This window comes from Xiphophorus maculatus, chromosome 8 (genome assembly GCF_002775205.1).
Source record: "Xiphophorus maculatus strain JP 163 A chromosome 8, X_maculatus-5.0-male, whole genome shotgun sequence".
In the NCBI taxonomy this organism is placed as follows: Eukaryota; Metazoa; Chordata; class Actinopteri; order Cyprinodontiformes; family Poeciliidae; genus Xiphophorus; species Xiphophorus maculatus.
The window spans coordinates 19,447,308-19,472,259 of record NC_036450.1 but is presented as its reverse complement, the minus strand read 5'-3'; the positions used below and the strand labels follow the sequence as shown (position 1 = coordinate 19,472,259).

The following is a 24,952-nucleotide window of genomic DNA, read 5'->3' as shown; positions in this document are numbered from 1 at the left end:
GAAGAAAAACAAAAACAGTCAGTAAGTACGACAGTTCCTTAACGAGAGGCTGTAAACATAAGATGTGATCAACGTCCAAACCAGGCTTACCTGTCCCGTCCGGTCTCTCTGCTGAACAGATTATCAAACTTTCGCATTTTGTTTGGTGAAATGCTGAAGAACGACAGGTTGCTATAGGTCATCCCGATCCTCTGGATCAATCTGAACAAAGTTCCCTTAGCGTCCTTCCAGATCTTATTCGGAGGTCCCCAAAAGATGATTGTGGAGTTGCTGTCCGTGCGCCGCAGATACTCGTTGGGCCGCCGCATCACCCTGAAGACGCTGGAGTGGGCCACGACCCTGAGGGTGGTGCGGTTGCCGACGTCCGTCTCGTAACCTGATGTGGGGGCGTCGTTCATGCGGATCACGCACTCCGTCCGGTCGATCTCGTCCCCCGCCCGGCTACCGAGGACGTGGCTGGAGCTCGTCACAAGTGCGCAGTTGCGACAGTGCAGGTTCATACTCTGAAAGAGACGACGTAAAACTTTTACAGCAAATTTAACAGAATTATCTAAGCCTCAACAACAGTGGTGAATTGAATTGATTTTTGCGGGCTGCGTTAAATGGGTGAGAACAATTTATTTAACAGGATCTGTACACATTTCTCACAGTAAAATTCAAGCATTTTCAAGGCAAGTTTCAACTGTAAAAAAACACTTTTCAAATTTAGGCTTTTAATTAAACGTTAGGTTGGACTTTAGTACAAAACTGTGCCGTTTGAACAGAGCAATTTGAAGGACTTTGTATAGAAATCAAGCAGTTTCCGAGCCTTGAAAAGACCCATTTAAAATTCAAACATTTTGATGGATTTCAAGCATCCGTACGCACCCCGATATAAGTGTATCACCTGCTTTTGGCAAACATATGCAAGATGTGTGGTTTTTCACTACTCTCAGTTCTCAATTGGTTCAACTATTGAAAACAAATACTATCTAGAAACTTATGGCCAGTTTCAGTATCATTTTACCCCCTAACCCTGTTTTACCTCAAACTAAACCTTTGTCGCATTCCACAAAATCTCCTAAAATCCCAGGTGATAACCTGTTGAGCATCTTACCTTGTTACCAAAAACTGGCATGTAGCCATCTCTACCGGCTAACTTCCTGAGGTCTGCAGTCTTGACGGCGTGACTGATGGCCACATGAAAGGGGATGTAGATGCCATCATTGCTGTTGTTGGAGCCATAGAGGATGAGGAGTGTGGTCAGGATGAAGACGGCAAAGAAGATCACCATCCTGTGGCTCTGTTGACCCTGCAGTGTAAATAACAGTGAAATGATAAATACAAGGCAGCAAACGTACTGTTCTCTCCTTTTTCAATTCACTGTGTACATTTTCACATTTTGTCACAAAAATCTGAAACTGGTGGCTCACTGGTGGAAAAGAAGAAAAGAAAAAGTTTTCTTATACACATCGTGTTTTAAAATGTAGGTCAAAATTCAGTTTTGCCATCATCTGACCAAAGTGCCTTTCTTTGCATTTTTTTTGGTGGGTCTCCTACGTGTTTTGCACATAATTATTTCTGTTATACATTGGGTAAATTGTCTTTGGATTCATTTTATGCAAATATCCAAAAGCAACAGATGGTAAATTTGGATACCAGCTTCAAACATGTTTGGTTGTCAAACTCAAAAAGGGATTTTTATCTTCTATTCCCCCCCCACTTCCTGATATGCTATTTTAGAAAAGGTTTTATAAATGCCTTCCTTTCTGAAAATATTGTAACTTGTTTTAGAGGCAGGATCACATACCGGTTTCTAATAAAAGAAGCACGTAAAGGCTTAGGTTGTAGCCATGACTGCACAATCTTATAAGTGGTTCAGAAACAGGAATATTTGGGTTTTTTAAGACTGTGTAGCCCTGGTTACTATCTAAAACTTTATCTGGTTTCTCTCGTACTTTAAACACTCTCTGTGACCTTTAGCATGCTGGTCTGTACCAGTCGGGTCAGGTGTAGGCTTTCAGTGCATCGACACTCCAAAATATAGTTTTATAGTAATTTAAACATAACAGCCAACAGGTATTTGACATCTTTTAAGCAAACAATTTTTTTGCAATATTTTAACTCGCATGTAAAAATCCAAAGAAGCGCATTAAGGAACGTGATCAGCCAGCAATAAACAGACGGTTTATTGCTTTATTGCTGGCTCTTGCAAGTTGAACCATTTTTTTCGACATGTAATTTCATGGATTGCTTTCAACCAAACGGTAAGGAGGACAGCAACAGTTTAACTAGTTTACCTAGTAGGAATCTGTTTATGTTTGCTTTTAAATTCGTCCATTTGGTTGGTTGGTTGGTTTCCAGTCACATTCGAAAATATAAAATGACTAAATGTCGTATTCTGACTGACTGATTGAGCTCAAAAAGTACATCTATGGCTTACCCGAAAAAGTTTTCTCATTGTGATTGCCATGTAAAGGGAGTTATTCCAAATTCTTCTCATTAGAGTTGACCGGAGTGATGGAAGCTCTTTTCCATTAAACTCTGAGTTCCAGTTTCTTCGGTCTGACTCTGGCATTCTTCTCTATTTTCAGCCATTTCCCTGTTTGACTTAGGACAGGGTTGGGGGAGGAGTCATATCTGATCGGTTTATATTGATGTTTGGAGTCACTGGAGATGACTACATGCTGTCTGCATGTTCCCTTCCTTGCAGCGACTGCTTCAGACATTTCCACACACTTTATGGTCCCTCCATTTTACGCCTTCAAGTATATGTCTTTTTTTAAAATAACTTTTCCTTTTAAAATTACTGTAAAATTGGTCGTCCTTTGGGGACAGAAACAAAGCTAAAACTGAGTCTGTGGTAATGGTGCATTAAGGGTGGGGCTAAATAAGATTGGGTTGAGCAGAGGCTCTCCAGAAAATATTGTTAGTACTTGACAATTCATCTTAATGGAATGTGCACATAGACATTTTTTGGAAGGATAAAGCAGAATAAAATAGTGCCCATGACATGTTACTGCAAAGCTGACAGACTATGCCAAAAGCCACTTTGTTTACTTTCACAGGAAATTATGACAAGTTTCTTGTTTAACTACATGTGCCCCCACACTGTTTGGCATACTAAATAATAAATATACTAAATACTAATAAGTGTTTGTGTGACAATGTGAAATTCACCCCAAGACTAATGAATCCGATAGCTTTACCCTAATTGAAAACCTTCGGCCTTTTAATTCAATAACTATTGAATGCAGTGTTAAGAAACCGCTTGATACTCAGCTCAACTTGAAAACCTCTGGGTTATTTTTCACAAAGCATGTAAAGCATAGGGGACCTCAGCTCATTAAGCACCATTTATAAAGACAGTCCTACAATTCCCCAGCCTCAAATCTGTATATGACATTTACAGACTGTTGCAGAATATTTCCGTCTCCCAAGTCCTGGCGATAATGTCGAGATGGAGGTGTTAGGTGCCACACCCTCAGCTAGTTACCTTGGCACTGATCCTGAGCCCCATGTTTTCCGATCAGCACTGAAACGCGGCCCCCCGTCACGGTCTGTCATCATACCTGCCAGCAACAGACACACGTCCATCAAATCACATTGAATTGCAGCGCGTTTCGTGTAAAAGTGGGTCATCTGTTTGGACTAACAGCTGTATCACACCACTCTTAATTGTGAACCGCTTGGTGTCTTTTAACATTGCTCAGGACTAACGGACCGGACATACAAGGTAAACATTTAGACAGTGAAACACCATCTTGCGCAGCCGCTCGTCGTCTGCTCTTAAAAAGGTTTCTTTAACTGTTCGTTTTCCAAAATGCACGGCCCGTCAGTGGAGCTTGGATGACCACTATCTCCCCACGAGTGTGTAATGCTATTAACATGCTCTAGCGTTAAACCGGACTTACCTTGTCATAGCGGCATACCGTTTGATGTCTCCCTCCTCCTTCTTGGACCCCATTTTCCTGCGCCACGTGCTGACGTCATGGCCGGTTTCCTCACTGCAGCACGCGGCGAAAGCAACAAACTTACCCGCTTTAATCTGAAGTAGAGCATTTTCTTAAAATATTATTTGAAAAGTATGAAAATTGTTAATTTGCTTTACTTGGTCATTTGCTGAATCGAAGCACCAAAGTGTGCAAGGCAGAAAAGGGGCAGAACCTAGTTTCATGCTCAGCAATAAAGTGATATTGGATTTTATCTCATTTTCGTATGCTGGAACAGTTCCTCTTCTTATGCCATGCTGTTTACTGCCCATAAATGGTGCCACATTTGCAAGGAAAATTAATTTGTCCAAAACAGATTTTAGTGGAGGCAGTGTGAAAGTGTGGGGCTAAAGTCGCTATTTTTTCAGCATCCGTACATCATTAAAACTCAACACAAGCTGGGTGTGTTTGACATGAGATTTATTTAAGATGAAACATACCTCTCCAGCAGTGGCAGCAAGTTTTCAAGTTTTTGCTTTGCAGCAGATACACAGTTAAGACACAATAAATAAGACACTATCATTCAAATAATTCACATTCCTAGTGTATCTTTAAGTAAAATGCTTCCAATAAAAATATTAGAACAGTCTTTGGAATTGATCACAAAATAAACAATATGTACCTGAGAGGGTAGCGATACAAGATTTACTCATTTAACCAGGCAGCATAATGCATAAAGTAATCCTTCTAAAAGTAAATTTTAGAAGAAAAATAACAGTACAGTTTTCATATACCTTTGAATTCTGAACTGAATCTGATAGATAACCGTCATGATTTTAAGTTTGCTGATCCTAGTTCTGAGAGGAACATTTGATTAGTTACATTAAATCATTATGGATTACTGCAGAGTCCTGTAAAATTAAGGCACGTGAAGAGAACTAATGAATGTTTTATAAATTACTGTCATCCGTACAAATATATGGGTAAACATGGCTACACTTTGCCCAGCTAAGTGTAGTCATTTGTAGCTAAGTGTGCTTTTCCTCACACACACATACCCAAAATGTTAAAACAAGAACAACAAAATAAAAGTCTAGTAACTTCAACATCTGAGATATTCATACATCTCAACAACTCTGCCATTTCTCAGAGTTTCCATGCAGGATGTTTGAACTGTATATTGTGCTGTGTTGCCCATTTGGCATAGATGGCCTTCTCAGTGATGAAGCGGTGTCCTCCACGCTGTGTGAACTCGTGGTATGTATACATCCTGCACTCACTGATCCTCTTTTGCTCATAGTAATGGTAAGGAACATCGCTGTGATTGGCTCGGCTGTGAGGATGAGAAAAAACTCAACATTTAGGTCAGAATTTACTGTAGAAACATGATATAGGGCTGAAAAACATAAAAATCCAACCTTCAGATTGAACACATTAAGTAATTGAACACAATTAAGAAAATCAATGGTTCCACCTAAACATTACTTTTATCATACTTAAACAGCGTGTCGAGATTTTTTTAAGTATTCATAATGTTATGTTTTTCTGGGATACAAATTTCTTGTTTGTATCCCAGGGAAACATAATGTTATGAATCATAGAAATATGATATGGTGTATTGAACAATTTTTCTTAGTCACTCTTCAAAATAGAATTTTTAGTTCTCGCCATGTCAAGAAAAAAGTCAAAAGAGAATTATGGTGTTACTCACTTACAATACAAGAACAGAACCACAGTAATGGCTATTTTGATGCATGTTGATGGTTAAAAAAAATCCTCAAAATATAACTATTGAGTATTATGCTTGCTATTTTAAACGACTGCGTAGAATAGCATATCTTTTGTATCTTTCCAATATATTAGAAATACTCTAAAAGTATGAAATGTTTAAAAAAATTATTTGTTACATTTAGCATTTTTATTCCATTTTAAGCACAGAAAATACCAACATCAATAGAACATCAATAGTTATTTAGTCATACAGCGTTATTTGGATGGAAGAAAATTAATAATAATCAGCTTCACTGTTGGCTCCCATTGCTCAGAAAGGAGTCTTAATATCTACAACTTAGCGCAGGTAACACAGGATAGGGCTAAGGGTAGGGGTAGCATAATGAACAGAGGTTAGCAGTAGTCTCCATAACAACCATTTTTAAGGCTCTTGTATACATTTTAAACAGGCCAATCATTTTTGGAGGATGCTGAACATGAAATTGATAGAGCCTACCTAAAAATATCACAAACTTACCTACAGTAGTTATCATCAATCATTCCATAGACACTGATCCTGTCACACATATCCATAGCCAGGATCATTGTGAAAAATCCAGTGCTGAGAAATGCTCCAGTTTTCATTCTAAACAAAAAAAATAAAGCCATTGAGAGTTTGTATACTGACTGAATACAGTATCAATAACAATAACAGCTTGTGACACATTTGAGTTCTACAAATACAAATACACAATTTTTAACTTTAGTTGATTTAAGATTATCCTAAACTTTCACCTGAATAACTTGTGGGTGGTTACAAAAAAATAGCCCCTAAATGAAAAATCCTATTATTTACTGCCCGGCAGATATTTTGCTTTGGAATAGTATTTAAATTGCAATAGCAATGTCAGCTAGACATTAGTGTGATCACTGAAGTTTCCAGTGAACCTTTGTTGGTGAATTCTTGGCTGAGCTGTGTCCATAATGCCAACAGCTTTGAAGCTTGAATGAAAGAACCCATTGAATGGGATAACTTTCTCATCACATATAAACAGAGATGTAGTCGAGATTTAAATCCTCTTCACAGGCTCCAGTGGCGCAATCGGTCAGCGCGCGGTACTTATAAGACAGTGGCCTGCAGAGCAATGCCGAGGTTGTGAGTTCAAACCTCACCTGGAGTAGTTGTTTTTGAAAAGGAGAAAAACATCTATATCCTGAGTAAAGTTAGCACCGGGTGATAGAGTATCCCTAATATCCTTGGAACTATAGGTTTGCTAGGAATTTGACAAATGATGGATTTCTATTGCAGACTGGTCTCACAGAAGAGGTCAGACCAAGAATGATTCACAGATCTAAATGAAGAAAAACCTAATTTACTGGTGTGTCTTCCAGAGCAAGATGACTAGGAAACCCTTTAGGACTTTGCTGTTTTTGGCTTTTTGACTCATTGCTGAGCTGTGTCCCTAACGGCAATAGATGGGAAGTAAAAAAAAACTGGTGAATGGGATGAGGAATGCCTTGTCACATAAACAGATATCTTTTAGACCCTAAAAAAATTCACAGGCTCCAGTGGTACAATTGGTCAGTGTGCTGTACTTGTAAGACAGTAACCTGCTAACTGGTGCCGAGGTTGTGAGTTCACGTCTCACCTGGAGTATTTTTTGTCAGAAAACAGTCAAGTTATCATATTGGCTCTTTGGCAGCAAATGCTTTTCAAAAGGATAAAAAAAATTGTATGAAAAATTATTAACCATTCATCAAAATCTGAAGGGTAATGTGGAGCATAGAAGTAACATGTCATTAGGTCTTGTTAGCTGAAATTCACACAGATTATCATCATAAAGTGATGCAGACTTTTCTGGCATTGTAGAGATAAGTGTGCTGCTGTACAGTGATCACATTGTTAGCTCAAGTGCTCACAGAAGCAGCTTATTCATAACAAAGGTTTCTAAAGAGTGGTGGCATCCCTGAAGTAAAGAAAATTATAAATCTCATTGTCCATTTTCTTTGTTTGATTCTTGATTTGTCCATGGAAATAGGAAAGCCTAATTTACTGGTGTTCCAGATACCTGAACCATTTTTCACAGACTCCAGTGATGCAATTTGTCAGCGCACAGTACTTGTAAGACTGCAACCAGTAAAGTGATGCGGAGGTTGTGAGTTCAATCCTCACCTAGAGCAGATGTTTAAAAACATTTATCAAAAATTATTATTAATTCATCCACAGCTAAACGCTAAAGTTTAGCATAAAAATAATTTGGCAGTACATCTGGTTATCTGAAATTTGCATGCACACATGATCATGATGAAGTGATCTAGACTTTTCTAAATCATTGTAGAGATTGGTATGCTGCTTTGTAATTATAATCAGTGATCACATTGTTAGCTCAAGTGCTCACGGAAGCAGCTGGTTGTTGTCCCTGGAGTTGACAAAAAAATTTAGATTTCAACCTGAAGTAAAGAAAATTATAGATCTTATTATCAATTCTCTTTGTTTTATTCTAGATTTGTCCATGGCAATAGCCAGTCAAAGAGGCAAATTTTATATATTTGCTCCATGCTTCCAGGCTCCAGTGGCGCAATCGGTCAGCGCGCAGTACTTATAAGACAGTAGACTGAAAAGCAATGCTGAGGTTGTGAGTTCAAACCTCACCTGGAGCAGATGTTTTTTTTCAAAACAGAAATTATTTAATCATTCATCAAGCTCTGAAAGATAATGTTGACCATAGAACTAAGTCACACATTATCATCACAAAGTGATGCAGGAATCTGACAAATGATAGTCTTCTATTGTAGACTGGTCTCACAGGAGAGGTCAGACCAAGAGTGATTTAGACTTCTAAATGAAGGAAAACCTAATTTACTGGTGTGCCTTCCAGAGCAAGATGACTAGGAAACCCTAGGAGCTTGTAAGGGAATTTCTGTTGGCAAATTGTTGGCTCTTTGGCACATTGCTGAGCTGTGTCCATACTGGCAATAGTTGTGAAGTTCTGATGACAAAAAATGATGAATGGAATAAGGAATGCCTTGTCACATGAACAGATATCTTTTAGATATGTGAACTACTTTGACAAGCTCCAGTGGCGCAATTGGTCAGCGCGCAGTACTTATAAGACAGTAACCTGCTAAGTGATGCTGAGGTTGTGAGTTCAAGCCTCACCTGGAGCAAACGTTTAACAAAATTATAATTGTAAAGTGATGATATAGTCACTTCATTATGTTGGCTCTTTGCCAAATGGCTGAGCAGTGTCCGTAATGACGGTAGTTGTGAAGTCCTGATGATAATAAATGGCGAATGGGATAAGAAACGTCTTGTCAGATAAACAGATACAATTTAGATATCTGAACACTTTGTACAGGCTCCAGTGGTACAGCTGGTCTGTAGGTGGTACTTATAAGACAGTAACCTGCTGAGGTTGTGAGTTCAAGCCTTACCTGGAGCATATCTTTTTCAAAAGGAGAAAAAACTGTATGAAAAATTACTAATAATTCATCCAAAGCTAAATGCTAATGTTTAGCATAGACAGAATTTGTTAGGGTTCAACCTGAATTAAAGAAAATTATAGATCTTATTATCAATTCTCTTTGTTTTATTCTAGATTTGTCCATGGCAATAGCAAGTCAAAGAGGGAAATTTTATATATTTGCTCTATGCTTTCAGGCTCCAGTGGCGCAATCGGTCAGCGCGCAGTACTTATAAGACAGTAGACTGAAAAGCAATGCTGAGGTTGTGAGTTCAAGCCTCACCTGGAGCAGATGTTTTTTTTTTTTTTCAAAACAAAATTATTTAATCATTCATCATAAAGTGATGCAGAAATCTGACAAATGATAGTCTTCTATTGTAGACTGGTCTCACAGGAGAGGTCAGACCAAGAGTGATTTAGACTTCTAAATGAAGGAAAACCTAATTTACTGGTGTGCCTTCCAGAGCAAGATGACTAGGAAACCCTAGGAGCTTGTAAGGGAATTTCTGTTGGCAAATTGTTGGCTCTTTGGCACATTGCTGAGCTGTGTCCATACTGGCAATAGTTGTGAAGTTCTGATGACAAAAAATGATGAATGGAATAAGGAATGCCTTGTCACATGAACAGATATCTTTTAGATATGTGAACTACTTTGACAAGCTCCAGTGGCGCAATTGGTCAGCGCGCAGTACTTATAAGACAGTAACCTGCTAAGTGATGCTGAGGTTGTGAGTTCAAGCCTCACCTGGAGCATATGTTTTATAAAAATTATAATTGTGAAGTGTATGTAAAGTGACATTATAAACAGATATAGTCACTTTATCATGTTGGCTCTATGCCAAATGGCTGAGCTGTGTCTATAATGACAACAGTTGTGAAGTCCTGATGATAAAAAATGTCGAATAGAATAAGGATCGTCTTGTCAGATAAACAGATATCTCTTAGATATCTGATGACTTTGTACAGGCTCCAGTGGCGCAATCGGTTAGCGTGCGGTACTTATAAGACAGTAAACTGGAAAGCGATGCTGAGGTTGTGAGTTCGAGCCTCACCTGGAGCAGATGTTTTTCAAAAGGAGAAATATTAATAATCATTTTTTGAAAGCTGAACAGTAATGTTAGGCACAGAAGTAACTCATAACTATGTCTAGTTAGCTGGTGAATGAGATGAGAAACTTCTTGTCACGTAAACAGATATGTGTTAGATATCTGAACTTTTGTCATAGTCTCCAGTGGTTGTTGGTTAGTGTGCGGTACTTAGAATTTTCAGTTTATTAAAACCCCCGTTTTGCTACTTAAATCTATGAAAAAGTGTTTTAGGAATTGTGATATATGTGGTTTGTAAACCTTAACATTTTTTTTTCATTTTCATAATTTTAACATTTGTTGCTTACTCAGCTGAGAAACTAAACCCACCTGTTTTTTCCAGTTTCATTCTGAAACACGCTGTCACAGTACTCAATCTTGTCTTGGGTCATGACATACATGTTCAATTTCGGATACTTAACAGCCAGCTTCAGCAGGACATTGAAAATAATTCCTTCTCCGTCTTGCCTCATGTTCCTTTTGGGGCCCCAAAACACATAGGTCGTATCGGCGGACTGCTTGAAATAATACTGCTTGTTTTCTACCAGTAAAGGAACACTGGTGTGAGACACAACCCGAAATGTGGTGCGGGTCCCGACATCTTTCTCGTACCCTCTGGTGGGGGCATTGTTCATGCGGATCACACATCCCGATCGGTCAATTTCATCTCCAGCACCGGCGCCAAGCATCTGACCGGAGCTGGAGACCACGGCACAGTGGCTACAGTGAACATCCAGAAACTGTAAAGAGAAGATAAGACAGATTTAGGCTCAGAGACATTGTTACACCTCAGCCAGAATCAATTGATCAAATCTACATAAGACAATAGATTTATATATATATATATATATATATATATATATATATATATATATATATATATATATATATATATATATATATATATACAGTACAGACCAAAGGTTTGGACACACCTTTTAATTCAATGAGTTTCCTTTATTTTCATGACTATTGACATTGTAGATTCACACTGAAGGCATCAAAACTATGAATAACACATGTGGAAATATGCACTAAACAAAAAAGTGCAAAACAACTGAAAATACCCCTTATATTCTAGTTTCTTCAAAGTAGCAACCTTTTGCTGTGATTACTGCTTTGCACACACTCTGCATTTTCTTGATGAGCTTCAAGAGGTCGTCACCTGAAATGGTTTTCACTTCTTAGGTGTGCCCTGTCAGGTTAATAAGGAGGGATTTCTTGCCTTATAAATAGTCATGAAAATAAAGAAAACCCATTGAATTAGAAAGGTGTGTCCAAACTTTTGGTCTGTACTGTATATATATATATATATAAGTACTGACCATGTACTTCAACTTTTAAGACTAGTGACTTGAGTATACGGATTAAAAAGTGAACCTTTAAAAAATGAACCAAAATTGCACATAGCATCAAAGCATATTTTTTTCACAGACATTATATATAGAAAGTAGAGAAAATTGGATTATTTAGCTAATGAATGAGAGTTTTATGTGGGCCTTCTTGTCCTGGATCATCACCCGCCTCACCTTAGTCTTTCTGTGCGGGCTAATCCTTCTGTAGCCCCTGAGTGATGAGTTTTGTGTAGCAGGAGGACTGTCCCGTGTGATCAGCACTCCAAACCAGAACAGCAGTAGAAGGGTCAGGATGAGCATGGAGAACCACAGACGAAGCATCTGCTTCGGCCGCATATTGTGGAGCAGCAGCTTATGTCTGAAAGCTGCTCCCCTACGTCCTTCTGTGCACATGTCGCAACAGCAGAGTAATTATTCCGTAGCCGTAACACATTCTCCATCCAGAAAGCTCAGACTTTGTGTAACTCCAAGGAGTGAGAAATACATCTCCGAATCATGGTGATGAGGGGTTTTGTATCAGGAAGTTTCCTATAGCCCGTGCAGGTGGAATTTAGGTTCATTTTCCAGTAGTCATAACTTTTGATTTTATCCTCCGGCGGAGAACAGATTTGTTATTCTTATCTAGCTGCTTTTGTATATATAACCCTCTCATAGTTTCTCTTCTTGTGTAGGCCTGATAAAGATCTGCCCAACTTCTTTTGTAAGAGCGCTATGATTTCAGATGAAAACAATGCTACCGGAATTTCTTTTCACATTAAAAATTTCAAATCGATTTTGTAGAGGTATTCTGCATTTATTTTCATTTGTATATTTAGCGACAGTTTTTTTCTCCATGTAGAATTGCGCACATATTCATAAATTCTCACTCCAATGACGTCTGCTACGGTTTCGGGAAGTAGACATGCTTTTATTCTGAAATATGATTAAACAAAATCGGAAGCACAAGTTACAAACGCGCTTATTTCGGCCGTAGACTAACGGGCAGTGGCTTTATGCTACCTTCAAGGACCGCGTGTAAAATGTAAAATTATAGAATAAATAGGTGCCAATGTTTTTCAAATACTAGTCTGAAACAGCAGCTAGTCTGGTGAGTTGAAGGTCTTTCACCTTTAATTTAAACGTCAATACTCAGAATATATAAAAACCAAGTTACTCTGTCACTTAACAGTGTTGTTAAACTGTGCATATCGTAAGTATAAAAAGTTACATGTGTTTTTATTTAAATAATTTTATACCTTGCATCTTACATATTTTAATAACTTTTACAAACATTTTTGACTTCGCTATTCAACTGACTTCATTTCAATAGATATGTCATGTGTTTAAGTATGGGTTAAAGAACCCACAAGAAAACATTATCAAATGTCAGGACAATAAAGTTTAAAAAATGCTGTTGCGTACGGAAGAGTGAAAGAAAATTGGAACTGTGATAATGTTCTGCATTGTTCGCGTTGGGATGGAAGAATCATAGACTTGCAACATAACACCTGCAAGTTGATTGGATTCCGGTAGACTGTGTCCCGCCCTTCCTTGATACTATTCGCTAAGAAAAGTTGCGCCCACAAATATCCTCCTCCGATTGGCTGAGGAGCGTGTCAACATCCGTGTATTTTCAGAGTCCCGCCCTAAAACAATGCTGCGCTGCCTTCACGGACGGTGACTTAGGTATGCCCTTCTCTGACGTCTTGGATGCTCACGGTATGTTGGTGTCGGAGAGGGATTATGTTATTAGTTGTTGGTCAGTGTTACTGTACTTTGGTTGCTGCTGACACCTGCGAGGTGTCGGTTCAACGCTCCATAAACCGAGTCATTCCCTGATGCTGTGAGGGGAACTGACCGATGATCGAGGCCAGCTAAATGAGCTAGCTAATGTTAGCATACTGGACATTTCAGAGCTGTCCCCAACTGATTTTACCCTGGGTTTAACAGGAGGGTTTTTTTTAAACCAGAGCTTAGTCTTGTTGTGTATCTCATGTAGAAATTCATGATGATATTTACAGTATCGGTTTCTGATCTATGTGTTTTGAATTTAGTTTGAATCTTATTTTTAAGCATCTGAATACGGAACCGTTCTGTGATTTGTACACACTTTTCGCTATTTGGTTAAAAACGGCAGCTTTTGTCAGAAGACGAAGACTTTGTAAGTAGGTCCAGATTAATAAGTGCAGGCTGGCGCTGCTATCTGCACTATCAGTGTTGACAGCTGAGAAAGAAGCTGGTTCCGTCTCAAGTTGCTCTGCTTTTTAATCCAGAGATTTCCTGAGATTGAATCAACTCATTTGTTGTTTGCCATGAAGCAAAAACCTTAAAACAAATGTAGTTATAAGTGTATGCATTTGTACTCTGTATTTAATATTATTTAGCAATAGATTGCATCAGAATGGATCAATATGTGGAGGTCCTAATAAAATAGAAATCCTCCTCCTACAAATAGATGGATCCACAATATGTAGTGCTAAACCGACAGATATTGCTTAAAGTCACAGATCAGTCTAGGTCTCTACATCATGAGTGGGCTTTGCTGGTTGTGGTTGGTATCCTCTGCACAAGATTTATAAGCATTGTCTTTTATCCTATGTTTCTACAGCCAACATCACTCAGAATAATTACCGTGGCCTTAAAGTGTTGTTCTTGACCAAATAGGAAATCAATTGGTTCCCTAATGCTTTTGCCATGTTGATCAATACCAGCAGCAGTGTCCAAGTCCATTCTTCAAGATCTGCTATCCTGGAACTTTTTAATGCATCCATTCTCCAACGCTCCGGCATCAAATGGCTCAATTCCCTAATTGACATGTCATTCAGCTCAAGTGGCGTTACACCTATATATGTCGAATCAAGCGCAACTTTTATCATTTTCTTTTTGAGTTAGTTAGGTGGCATCTCTCAACGCTCACTAGATTTTATTAACTGTATTTTACGGTCTATGAAAGTCTCAAACCACTGCTGTAATGCCCATTTGAACACAAATTGTGTCTCACCTGTTGTAGTGTCTGTTGTCAGGTACGGATCCAGGGGTGGATGACAGCAGAGAGTGTGATCAGCGAGCTGAGTGTTGGCTGGTCTGAGAGCAGAAAGGAAACCGTACATTTGGTGGATGTGAGGAACTCTTGAAATGTCACTGAGACAACCAGACGGGATGTCTGTCGCCCAGGCTTTGGCCATGACTGTGGCAGAGATACCGGTCTTTCTCTACTCCACATTTGGACAGGTAACACCTTTTATGATAATGGTTACACTTACTCACAAATGTTTTCAAACCACTTGGATTTTTTTTGTCACGTTTTTGCATTAGCTTTTAAGATGCTGCTTGTTCAGTAATGTAATCCAGCAAAAGCATGAGGCCTTCACCAAACAGCTGTGTTTATGCTGAGATTACATACGTACAGTTGGACTGTCTTCACTGATTAGATGATTTCCTAAGGCAACTACCGGTAGTTGGGTGTTTAATTCTATTTATGGCTGTCAGAATAAAAGGGCTGAATCCAAGATTTTTATTTTTCAACCTTTTCCTCTATAATTGTGACAATGAATACAATTCCTGAAGTCTGACGTTTCTCTCCATCCTTCCTGCTTTCAGTCAATTTTTTCTCAGCTAAGGCTTTCCCCGAGCCTGAAAAAGGTGCTGTTTGCGACAGCACTCGGAAGTGTAGCGCTGGCCCTGACCGCTCACCAGCTGAAAAGAAGAGGCAGGAAAAGGAAACAGGCAGACCACGTGAAGGAGGGCCCGAAAACCGTGGGAATACCCGAGGCTCTGCTGAAGACAGGAAGACCTTCATCACTGAAGAGAGGTTTGCAACAAAAACCAATAGTGGGAGTTTTGTAACTGTAACTTTCAGCTGTTTGGTAACGTCCTTTCAGCATCTTTCACATCCTGTTTGCGACAGGCCCCATTACCAGCCGCCAGGTGATGAGCCCCAGCTCTCGGAGCAATGACACCATGAGTGGTATTTCCTCGCTGGCTCCCAGTAAACACTCGAGTTCCTCACACAGCTTGGCATCTGTTAGTTTTATACTTCATGGTTTTTCCACCGTTTGCATGTCTTTTTTTTCTCTTCCATTTTTTCGCTTGTGTGTTTGATGTCTATGTCTTTGTGTGGTTTGTTCTGGCACAGACTAGAGTCCCAAACTCTCCTAATCAGCCGATTAACCCCCCGACTCCCTGGGAGGCGGAGCCTGTGGTGGAAGAATCAGGAGCAGTGGAGGATGCTAATGCAGAGAACCTCTATTTGATGGGTGCGTTGTCATGTGATATTCATGAACCTTGAAAGTAATTCTCTGCTTTGTTCTTTGATAGATTGGAGTCATAAAAAGTTATATTCCTAATATATAAACAAAATTATCTAGAAGGTTCAAGAAATTTGTTGATGCATTCACTGGGTTGAAGTTTGATATTTTGTTTTGGTTTTTTTTGCTGTTTGCATCTCGTTTCTCAATCATTTTCTTTTGCCATGTTGTAGCTTGCCACAGTAAGCTTGAGTTTTCAGTGACAGAAACATAACGCCCTTTCTGTCACTCTGCAGGAGCGTAAAGAGCTGATGTTATGCTGATGTTTCAGTTTATATTTTTTATGTTTCCCTCTAAATGATTACCAGTGCTTGGATGTTTTTGTCTTTGCAGCACAGAAAAAAAAAGTGCTGTCTCAGCACCTAAACATTGCTTAGTCTGAGCAAAGAAAAACTGTCTTCAGAGACTGGATACATGATGTTCTGTGTTGAACTTGTTAGTTTTGCTTTTGACTAGAGACAAAACAAAATGATAAGAAGTGAAACTGTTAAAATATTATTTCTCTTCCCTGCAAAACCATCTTCAGAAACTTGGGATATTCTGTAGAAAGAATCAAACATGTTTGGGAAGATGCATTCCAAGTGAAATATGCATACATTTATATGGGGAATTGGTAAAATTGTGGACAAAAACTGTAAAGTTTCAGAACACATACAGGAAAACAGCCTTAAAAGTCAAAGCAGACTAAAAACGAAAAGGACAAAGGGTATAAAAAAACGACAGCAGCGCGATTTTATTCAATAATTATTTTGCTGACATTCAAATGAAAAGTAAAAATCCAACGAATGACCACAGGATAACCCAGAACGATCCAGGCACTTTTTGTCTGCAGTGAAATTCCACCTACATCTTTTGATTAACACCTCAGCTCTCATGTTTCAAAGACTCACCGGACAGAACCATGTTGGCTTTCTGCTCTTATAAACCAACACGTTCAAATCAAAATGTGAATAGTGGGAATCTTTTTTTTTTAGCATGATGTGACTAATTTCCTCTCCAGTCCACTGCAGTTTGTTGAGAACTTAAGGCCAAACTCTGTTCACGTGACAGAGATTGTGAGTTACAGTGATATTAGTAATGCAGACGTAATTAATTAGCTCATAACCAGTTTGCACTGGTACCCCAGTTTACCACTGGAAGCACTTCCCATTTGATCCGTCAGGGATAAGAAAGTACATGGCGGTGCCGGGTTTTGTCCTTGAGATGTGTGTATCGCATCTGTGAAGCAGGTAAAACTTAAACGTGCTTTGTTGTAAAACAGATTTGTTAAATTTTTGTGATTCTCGCTCTGTAGGGATGGAGCTGTTTGATGAAGCACTGCGAAAGTGGGAACAAGCCTTAAACATTCGTCACCAAGGCAACTCAACCTCCAGTAACAACAGCCTTGCTCTGCAGGGGGCGGCATGTGGAGACTTTCTCACGGTAACCATTGCCGCAAGAAAACCACGTTTTAAACTCTTGTGGCTCTTTTTAAATTAGTTATATTTCTGGGTTGTTTTGTTTTTTTATTTTCCCTTCCTCAGTGAAGCATTGCCAGATTTGGTGTGGAACGTGAATTAAATAAAACTGAGCTCATCTAGATCTCTAGATTATTAATGATACTATGAAAAAAAAAGCATCTTATTTTCCATCTTGCTTCCAGAACGAAGACCGTAATAAACTGTTTGCCGAGAAGCTGGAGACACTCCTGCACAGGGCGTACCACCTGCAAGAGGATTTTGGCGGCAGCATCCCAGCGGAGAGCGTGCTGGCCGACTTTGGTAACGACCAGCTTCAAGATGTACTTTTCAAAAATAAAAATTTTTTAAAATAACTGCGTTTGACATCATCAATGAAATCGGGATCTGAGAAGTTAACTGCAGTTTTTAATTCTTCATTACCCATATTGTTGTGTTCTTCGCTCTCTGTCTGTCTTCAGAGAGCGAAGGAACTCTGATCTTGCCTCGCGTAGAGAGTTTCCACCGGCTGCAAAATGAGGATGCGGCTTCTGTTTCGTCTGATGACTCGTTTTTCTCCGCTGCAGAGGTGAGCTGCTCTCCTCAACAAGTGAAAGTCGTCTTGCCTGTGTGTCAGCATGTGCACTCAAAATGGAAACTTGCACTCAAACCTGCTGTTTTTATATAAAAAAAATAAAGAGTAATTGGAAAAAGAATTGACAAAAAAAGTTTTTTTAAGCTCTTGTTACATATACAGTATGTAGTGCTGTCTATCCCAGAAAACATGCCAAGAAATGCTGTCATGTTCTCCATCCTTGTAATTAACAAAAAAAATAATTTCTATAAACAAATTTTTCTGTGCAGCTGTTTGAAAATATAACTCTAGATGAGATCTACCCACCAATGAAGCCAGCAGCTCTGTATGAAGAAGCCTTGTCTCTGGTGCAGGAAGGCAGAGTGAAGTATAGGACCTTGAGGTAACCATGTAGATTATTTATTTTGTATAAGTAAGGCTATTTTTGGTCCCTATTTCTGTAATAAATCATGTCAAATTAGTCCTGTGCAGTTACATGCACCTGTTCTGCAGTAAATGTTAAATGAAATTACTTTAGACTTTCCACTAAAAGAGCTCCAAACCTTCCTTCATAAGCTGAGAGTTTGAATGTTTCGTTTTTTTGTCACCATCCGAACCCCTCAAGTGGTTAAAAAAAGGAAAATATAACTTGTTTTCCTCCAAACAACAGTCTGAAATTCACTCTTCCTCTGTCTTTTTTCCAGGACTGAATTACTTGAATGCTACAGTGACCAAGATTTCCTCTCCAAGCTTCACTGTGTGAGACAAGCTTTCCAGGTGTGTTCCTGTGAACAGGAGTTATTATTATTATTATTATTTTATTTTATTATTTTTTTTTTTTTTACATTCTTCTTGTCTGCTAGTGCACCTGCAGACAGGAGCCTCCTCAGGTTTCTTTCCTTGAGCCAAGTCCTGACTAAAGCTACCAGGACAAAAGGATCACATAGTGTCCTATTTACTAAAAATAGATGAAACCAAGAGTCTTCACTTACTTATTTGTGGACAATTGTACAGCTGGAGAGACGAAGTGTGTATTTGAAGTGTGTTATTTATTTAAAATGTCATTGTAAGGTGGGATAAATGCTATCAGTGACTGAATGTTCAACATTTTAGATGATGTTAATAAACTGGTAGCTAAAGAAACATTTTATCATTTAGAATCATTTTAGGTCTCAGCTTAACTTGAGCCATTCAGCAGAATTGTATTAATTTCTGCTTCAATTTCTGTTTTAAAAAACTGATATATTTTGGTTACACTGTCACATCACAACCACAAAAATTATGTCTCTGAACACCAGTTCCCCTTTCCTCCGATAAACCTAAATAAAATCCAGTGTAACCAGTTGCATGGTCATGAAAACCAAGGAGCAAACCCGGTGCTCTGGTCGAGGGAGACCTTTTGGAAAACAAACACAATGCTATAGGTGGAGGAAAACTAACATTCTTATAGTGAAGAAGGGATCATTCTGTAGGGATCAGCACAGATAGGGAATGTGATTTGGGTTGATGGGAACACAGATCGAGATAAATGCAGGTGAGTCCTGAAGAAAACTTGCTGGAACAAACTCGCCCTACAAGGCTTGCAGCTGTAAATGCAGCAATACTATTGACGATTACTGAATTCAACATCACAGCACACTTTTTAGACGCTAATTTATAAAAAAGGACAAAAAGTAATATTGATGAAGCATTGCAATCCTACTTCAAGTATGCACCACATCCTGCTCATTTATCACTTAAAATCCAGCTAAAATATCTAGAAGTTTGTCTAATTTCAGCATGACAAAATACTGAAAATTTTCGTCGGGTCTGAATATTTTGGTGAGCCACTGTAATTCAGCAACATAAAAATGTAGATAATATTTATGTTTTGCGTCTAACTAAGTTACTAACTGTAATATTTCATGTTTTTCTTTTTTGTTCAGGTCTTGTTGTTAGATGAAACTCACCGCACGTTTTTTATGGAGACAGGGAAACAGATGGTTGCAGGGCTAATTGTTAAGTCTAACAAGGTACAAGTGATTAAATTAACTTTGGTTTGGATAAATTAACCTGCTTTGTTTCTTTTTTTTTTTTTTTTTTTTAAAGAGATCTAAATATCTTATACATCTATATTGTGACCCAGAGTCCCAAAGCCTTCCTGGAGAGCTACGAAGACATGCTGCTTTACACCCAGAGAGAAGAAACGTGGCCCATTACAAAAATGGAGCTGGAGGGTCGAGGGGTGAGTGCTCATGTCACTCCGATCATTTAAAACGTTCTACTTGAAATAGCTAAATACCGTTGGGTTCTTTGGTCGCTGCAGGTGGTGTGTATGAACTTTTTTGACATTGTTTTGGACTTTATCCTGATGGATGCATTCGAGGACCTGGAGAGCCCGCCCTCCTCTGTGTTAGCCGTTCTGAGGAACCGCTGGCTGTCTGACAGCTTTAAAGAAACGGTTAATTTCCACGCTTCCATCCAGAAGCACATTTACCATCACCATGCATTTCCTGACAATTTCTCTTAATTTCTTCTTCCTCTCAGGCTCTGGCGACCGCCTGCTGGTCGGTGTTGAAAGCTAAAAGGCGTCTTCTTATGGTGAGCCTGAGCCGGTCTGACTGATCCAAATCTTTTTGCTGCTTTCTTTTTATTGTTGATGTAGATTTCTAAATACTTGCCCTAACTTCACTCCGTAGGTTCCCGATGGGTTTATCGCCCACTTTTATGCCATATCAGAACACGTGAGCCCAGTTTTAGCTTTTGGGTTTTTGGGACCAAGGCAGCACCTGAGTGAGGTTTGCACAATTTTCAAGGTGAGAGCAGAGCATACACAGACAAGACAGAAAAAATTTCAAAATGAAATTTCGAAATGTTGTTTTCAAGGATTTGAAACGTTTTACATTTAAAATTTATGATTTATGATGAGTAACTGAAAATCAGACATAAACTTGCCTTCATTTAAACAGCTTTTCAATGTCAGTACTTAACACTTAACGTGATAGTTCAATATTATTAAAGTTTTTGCACCTTTTAGAAAGTTAATATCTAAACTGAAGTAGATGACTTTCTTGGTGTCTTAAATTCAGAAACAGAATAACATCTTGGACATTGAAGCTCAAGGTTTCTTATCCTCTAATACTGAGGGTTCTCATTTTAAATGAACATGGAAAACCATTACACATAAAGTCTTGCAGATCTCTATCATATCTGTCCAAGACCAAATTCCCTCATACTCACAATTTGTAATAAAAAAAAAATCCCTCAATTTATTCCAGTATGCAGTCTGTTTTTGTATCTATCTATGTTTGTTTTTGTGTTTTCAACAAACCTTCCACTACGACTTTATATCCATAAATAATATAAATGTTGAATCCATTGTGTTTTTCCTGGTCTTGAGGAAATTTCAATAATTTTTAAAACCTGCTGAGACCAGATCACATGTTACAGCTCTAGAGGTTTAGGAGTGTTTATTTTCCTTTTGCATTGACTCTAGGCTCTCGACAAACAAGAAATCAAGGCACTAAGTACTGATTCAAACTTGTAATAGACCAGAGGAAAATCATATAACTATCACCTCCATTTAGAGTTCACCCAGTTCTGGACGAGAGTTATTTACTGCAGCTGGGATATTAACTGTTTCTAACCTCACTTCAAAAATCCCAAGGTAATTCAGATGGTTGCAGTTTGCCTTTCTGCCAGTAGATGTCATTAAATCATGTAAATTTGGTTCTTCATCAGACGAATCGCTTCACAAAAGTGCAGTTTGATTTCCTTTGAAGTAACTGAGTTGTCTTCTCGCAGCTCACCAGGAGCTACAGAAATCTGATGTGTACATTTCTTATTATGATATAAAAAGTCTGTCATCTTCTCTCCTTTTTACCTGCAGCAACAAATAGTGCAGTACCTCAAAGATATGTTCGACCACGATAAGGTCCGCTTCACCTCAGAGCAGTGCTTGGCCGAGGACATCCTGAAACTTTCCCACCGCAGAAGTGAGATCCTACTGGGCTATCTGGGAATCGACAGTCTGTTGGAGCTCAACGGAGCCATGCCCAGAGACGCTGAGGGCTCCTACGGGACCAACAAAGTGTCATGAAGCGCTTTGACAAAGAGTCTGAACTCCGTGTTGATATTTGCACCGAGCCCTTGTTCTGTTATACGCTGAGAACCATTATTATTCAGTCAATTGTTCATCCTTTCCTCCATCTGTGCTCTTAAACACAACTACATGTCATCGGATTTATTTCACCAGGTCTCCTTGTTCCTGCTAATGAGGGAGAGCGTCTGGGTCCTGGATGCCTCTTGTCCCTTGTGTTGCAGCTTTGCTGCGTATCCAGAATGACGACTGTAATCAAATTATCACAGACGTGTGAGGACTTGTTCCTGCCTCTACCTCTGCCTGGGGTGATTCAGATACTTGGTGAAAACACGGCTGACAAACACTTCCAACACAAGAGGACTTCGCCTTCTAGTGACCCAAATGAGATTCTTTTGAGAACTGTGTTCATCACCTGTGGGTTTGGGCTGAACACCTGCCTTCACTCTGACGAGCAAAGAGAGGACGTGCTTTTGTATTTTATGTGAAAAATTGAAGGTTATTTCTTAATGAAATCGCTGCTGCTTACAGTTCTTGAAATGAAAGAGACAAGATGGCCGTCACCTTAATTGTCCCTAAATCATCCTTTATTCCAGGAGTTCCATCGAGCTGAATAACACTGAGACATATCTGAGATGGGGTTTTGAACAAATAATCTAAAACTGGTATTTCATGATCTAATTTGGCTTTTAGTTTGAATTTGAATTGATTATTCCCTTGGTGGACTGTCAGAAAATGACAACTAAATAAAAGCATAAGTTTCAAATCAGAGAAAAACTGAAACTGGCATCCGAAAAATTTGTCATATAACACGATTTGTGAGACATTTTTCTACAAATGTACAGTCAACATAAATAAATTTTTAGAATCTGTTCAGTGTTAAAGCTGCTAACCGGGCTTTTTGTAAAATCAGTAAGACTCACTTTAGATATAGCTTGTCATCAATAGAATGTGTCGTGGCGGGTATTTTTGTTGTTCTGTGATTTTTATTTAAGATAAAATCTATCCTCTCAAAAACGAGCTACCATGCATAATGCCTCTAGTAACATTACTCAAGGCACCTGATCCAAGTTCCTTTGTTTACACCTATTTATTTGTTCCAACTGTAATTGTATTTTTAATTAAATTCCCTCTTCAAAGGTAAATGCTTTCACTCTATCCGGCTATAGCAAAACGTTTGAACCTTATGTGAGAACGCTTTTATGGATTTCAGGAAAATTTGGTTACAATGAAACGTGGAAGCTCTCAGATCGCAGGAGTCAAACTTGGACTCAAATGTGCAAAGTTAACCCTCCATGCAATTCAGTGCAACTTGAAATGTTTCAGAAGAATTGATCAACTCAGTTCTTCTGCCTCTTGTAATGTCATTGCCCCCACATAAAAACAAATTCAAAGTTAGTTACTTTCTTGGATGCGTTTTAAAAAAAGTTTTTGTGAAATCCTGCAGTGGAACTTTGTAATTTCATTGTCAGTGTTCAATTGGTATCAAACAGTACAATTCTTGAGAGTATCTTTAATCTTCTAAATGCAAGCTTTTAGAATATGTTAAGAGACAAAGTTTAAAGTGTTAAAATATTTAACAATAGCACCAAGTACTGAAAAGTATACTTTTGGAATCCTAAATTAGATTTTCTGCAATTGTGGATAACTTCTTTTTTTTCTGGAATTATACCATCCCTCTTAACTTGTTTAGTCAAGTACATCTTACAAATTCAAACCCTCTGGGAAATTATACTTACTGCAAACACACCCTCAAATCACTGCAACGCACACATTAACCTGAGACGGTGCCAACTGGTAGAATGATTCTGGTGTCATGAAGGCTAGTAAGTGAAAGAAGGAGTTGTAGCTTACCTAAGTGCACTGATGGAAGCCCTGAAGTTTTCTGGGTCACAGAAACCCAAATTGGGGCAACTAACTGCCTAACTAAATTGACCTTTCTTGTGTAATCCTTTAATACTAGTGGTACTACTGTAAAGATGGAGGCACATTGTAGTTCAGATATTAATCTGACTTGATTAAATGATTCATGAACTATCTATATTTATTTGAATCACTGGAAGCGCAGCGGTTAAGTTTTCATCTCATTCCAACTTTATTCCAGTAATTTATCAGATCAATAGCTCTTTGACGTTATTACTTCTGTTTTGCGGGAATGATGATCCAAACCCTGCAGTTGTTCTAATGCACTTCCTAAATTCGTAGCTGAGTAACACTGTTCATCCTCCTGAACTGTTCTGACTGCGCATCGTCTGTACTGTTGCTTTTATTGGACAGCAGTCTGACTTGAACCAGAGCTGCAAATGGGCGAGGCATTTCTGCAGTAAACGATTTGCTTTGCAGCTTTGCGTTTTTAATTAAGCGATTTGCACTTTAGCAGGAAGATGAGGCAGAAAATATTTCTTTTTGTAAACATCTGTGTGAGAGTTCCATTGTACAAATTGTCAGATTATATATTGCAACACATGACTTGTATGTATAAAATGGAGCATATAGCTGCTGTACAGTCTAGCAAAATTATCTTAAAAGAAAAAACTATATTATGAAAAAAAGTTTGTACAATCACAAGGTTTTGTTGAGGTGCCCATCTTTAAATTATTTTAGTTTTGCTTTGTGTGATATGATCTGAGATGAAATGCTTTAATATGTATAACCTGTATGCTTTACGGAGAGTTTTTTCCCCCTTCCCTTTTTCTGGACAAATGAACTGCCTTTGCATGTTAGCATTTTAAGTTCTTTAAAATGCATCAGCGTAGCATTGAACATGTAGACCGAAAGCTCAACCTGATTTCTTGGATATTTTAAGTTCTAATTAGATAAAATCTAAAACATTGTATGAATTACTACAATTTAAGCATGGGCTGTAATATTGAGATGATTTTAGACTTTAAAGAGGGTTTCAGAAGGCCAAAATGTTAATTATGCCCCCAACCCCTACCAATGTATGCTACATTACAGGTGTCCTACTCATGCCTTTTGTCTTTTCTATTGTATTGCACTGTCTGTAAACTGATTTACATCCTCCGTATTAAATCTTATTTTTTGTTATTAAA

General features: G+C 38.5%; 3 protein-coding genes and 6 non-coding genes across 13 annotated transcripts in view; 7 read left to right on the top strand and 2 right to left on the bottom strand.

The window, feature by feature from the left end:
* st6galnac6 (ST6 N-acetylgalactosaminide alpha-2,6-sialyltransferase 6) overlaps positions 1 to 4,000 on the bottom strand; it is a 7,663-nt gene extending 3,663 nt beyond the window's left edge. The window contains exons 1-4 of one of the 3 annotated variants that reach the window (XM_005798676.3): positions 3,894 to 4,000; positions 3,476 to 3,551; positions 1,097 to 1,291; positions 91 to 503 (exon numbers count right to left, since the gene is read on the bottom strand). In XM_005798676.3, the coding sequence (XP_005798733.1) occupies positions 91 to 503; positions 1,097 to 1,291; positions 3,476 to 3,499 (632 nt within the window). In that variant the 5' untranslated portion in view covers positions 3,500 to 3,551; positions 3,894 to 4,000. Of the gene's footprint in view, positions 1 to 90; positions 504 to 1,096; positions 1,292 to 2,422; positions 2,630 to 3,475; positions 3,552 to 3,893 lie in introns of those variants that run through there. The other 2 variants (XM_023338144.1, XM_023338143.1) reach the window with 2 other exon arrangements.
* miga2 (mitoguardin 2) lies at positions 2,001 to 24,952 on the top strand. 3 transcript variants are annotated; one of them, XM_023338135.1, is made up of 16 exons: positions 2,001 to 2,246; positions 14,528 to 14,735; positions 15,105 to 15,315; positions 15,412 to 15,527; positions 15,640 to 15,760; positions 17,106 to 17,233; positions 17,454 to 17,571; positions 17,730 to 17,836; positions 18,112 to 18,224; positions 18,526 to 18,598; positions 19,747 to 19,833; positions 19,947 to 20,045; positions 20,127 to 20,261; positions 20,348 to 20,401; positions 20,500 to 20,616; positions 21,690 to 24,952. In XM_023338135.1, the coding sequence occupies exons 2-16, from the start codon at positions 14,640 to 14,642 to the stop codon at positions 21,897 to 21,899; spliced, it is 1,785 nt and encodes a 594-aa protein (XP_023193903.1). In that variant the 5' UTR covers positions 2,001 to 2,246; positions 14,528 to 14,639; the 3' UTR covers positions 21,900 to 24,952. The 3 variants fall into 3 exon arrangements, with proteins under 3 accessions (XP_023193903.1, XP_005798732.1, XP_023193904.1); XM_005798675.2 differs by lacking the exon at positions 2,001 to 2,246 and adding an exon at positions 13,151 to 13,223; XM_023338136.1 differs by lacking the exon at positions 2,001 to 2,246 and adding an exon at positions 13,187 to 13,223 and having other exon boundaries at positions 14,515 to 14,735.
* On the bottom strand, positions 4,375 to 12,217 carry LOC102226898 (alpha-N-acetylgalactosaminide alpha-2,6-sialyltransferase 3-like). The gene is made up of 4 exons (XM_005798722.3): positions 11,700 to 12,217; positions 10,501 to 10,910; positions 6,160 to 6,267; positions 4,375 to 5,244 (listed from the first exon to the last, which is right to left on the bottom strand). The coding sequence occupies exons 1-4, from the start codon at positions 11,916 to 11,918 to the stop codon at positions 5,058 to 5,060; spliced, it is 924 nt and encodes a 307-aa protein (XP_005798779.2). The 5' UTR covers positions 11,919 to 12,217; the 3' UTR covers positions 4,375 to 5,057.
* trnai-uau lies at positions 6,709 to 6,802 on the top strand. Its single transcript has 2 exons — positions 6,709 to 6,746; positions 6,767 to 6,802. It is a non-coding gene; the product is annotated as a tRNA-Ile (tRNA).
* trnai-uau lies at positions 8,189 to 8,282 on the top strand. The gene is made up of 2 exons: positions 8,189 to 8,226; positions 8,247 to 8,282. It is a non-coding gene; the product is annotated as a tRNA-Ile (tRNA).
* On the top strand, positions 8,696 to 8,789 carry trnai-uau. Its single transcript has 2 exons — positions 8,696 to 8,733; positions 8,754 to 8,789. It is a non-coding gene; the product is annotated as a tRNA-Ile (tRNA).
* On the top strand, positions 9,283 to 9,376 carry trnai-uau. The gene is made up of 2 exons: positions 9,283 to 9,320; positions 9,341 to 9,376. It is a non-coding gene; the product is annotated as a tRNA-Ile (tRNA).
* trnai-uau lies at positions 9,745 to 9,838 on the top strand. Its single transcript has 2 exons — positions 9,745 to 9,782; positions 9,803 to 9,838. It is a non-coding gene; the product is annotated as a tRNA-Ile (tRNA).
* trnai-uau lies at positions 10,052 to 10,145 on the top strand. The gene is made up of 2 exons: positions 10,052 to 10,089; positions 10,110 to 10,145. It is a non-coding gene; the product is annotated as a tRNA-Ile (tRNA).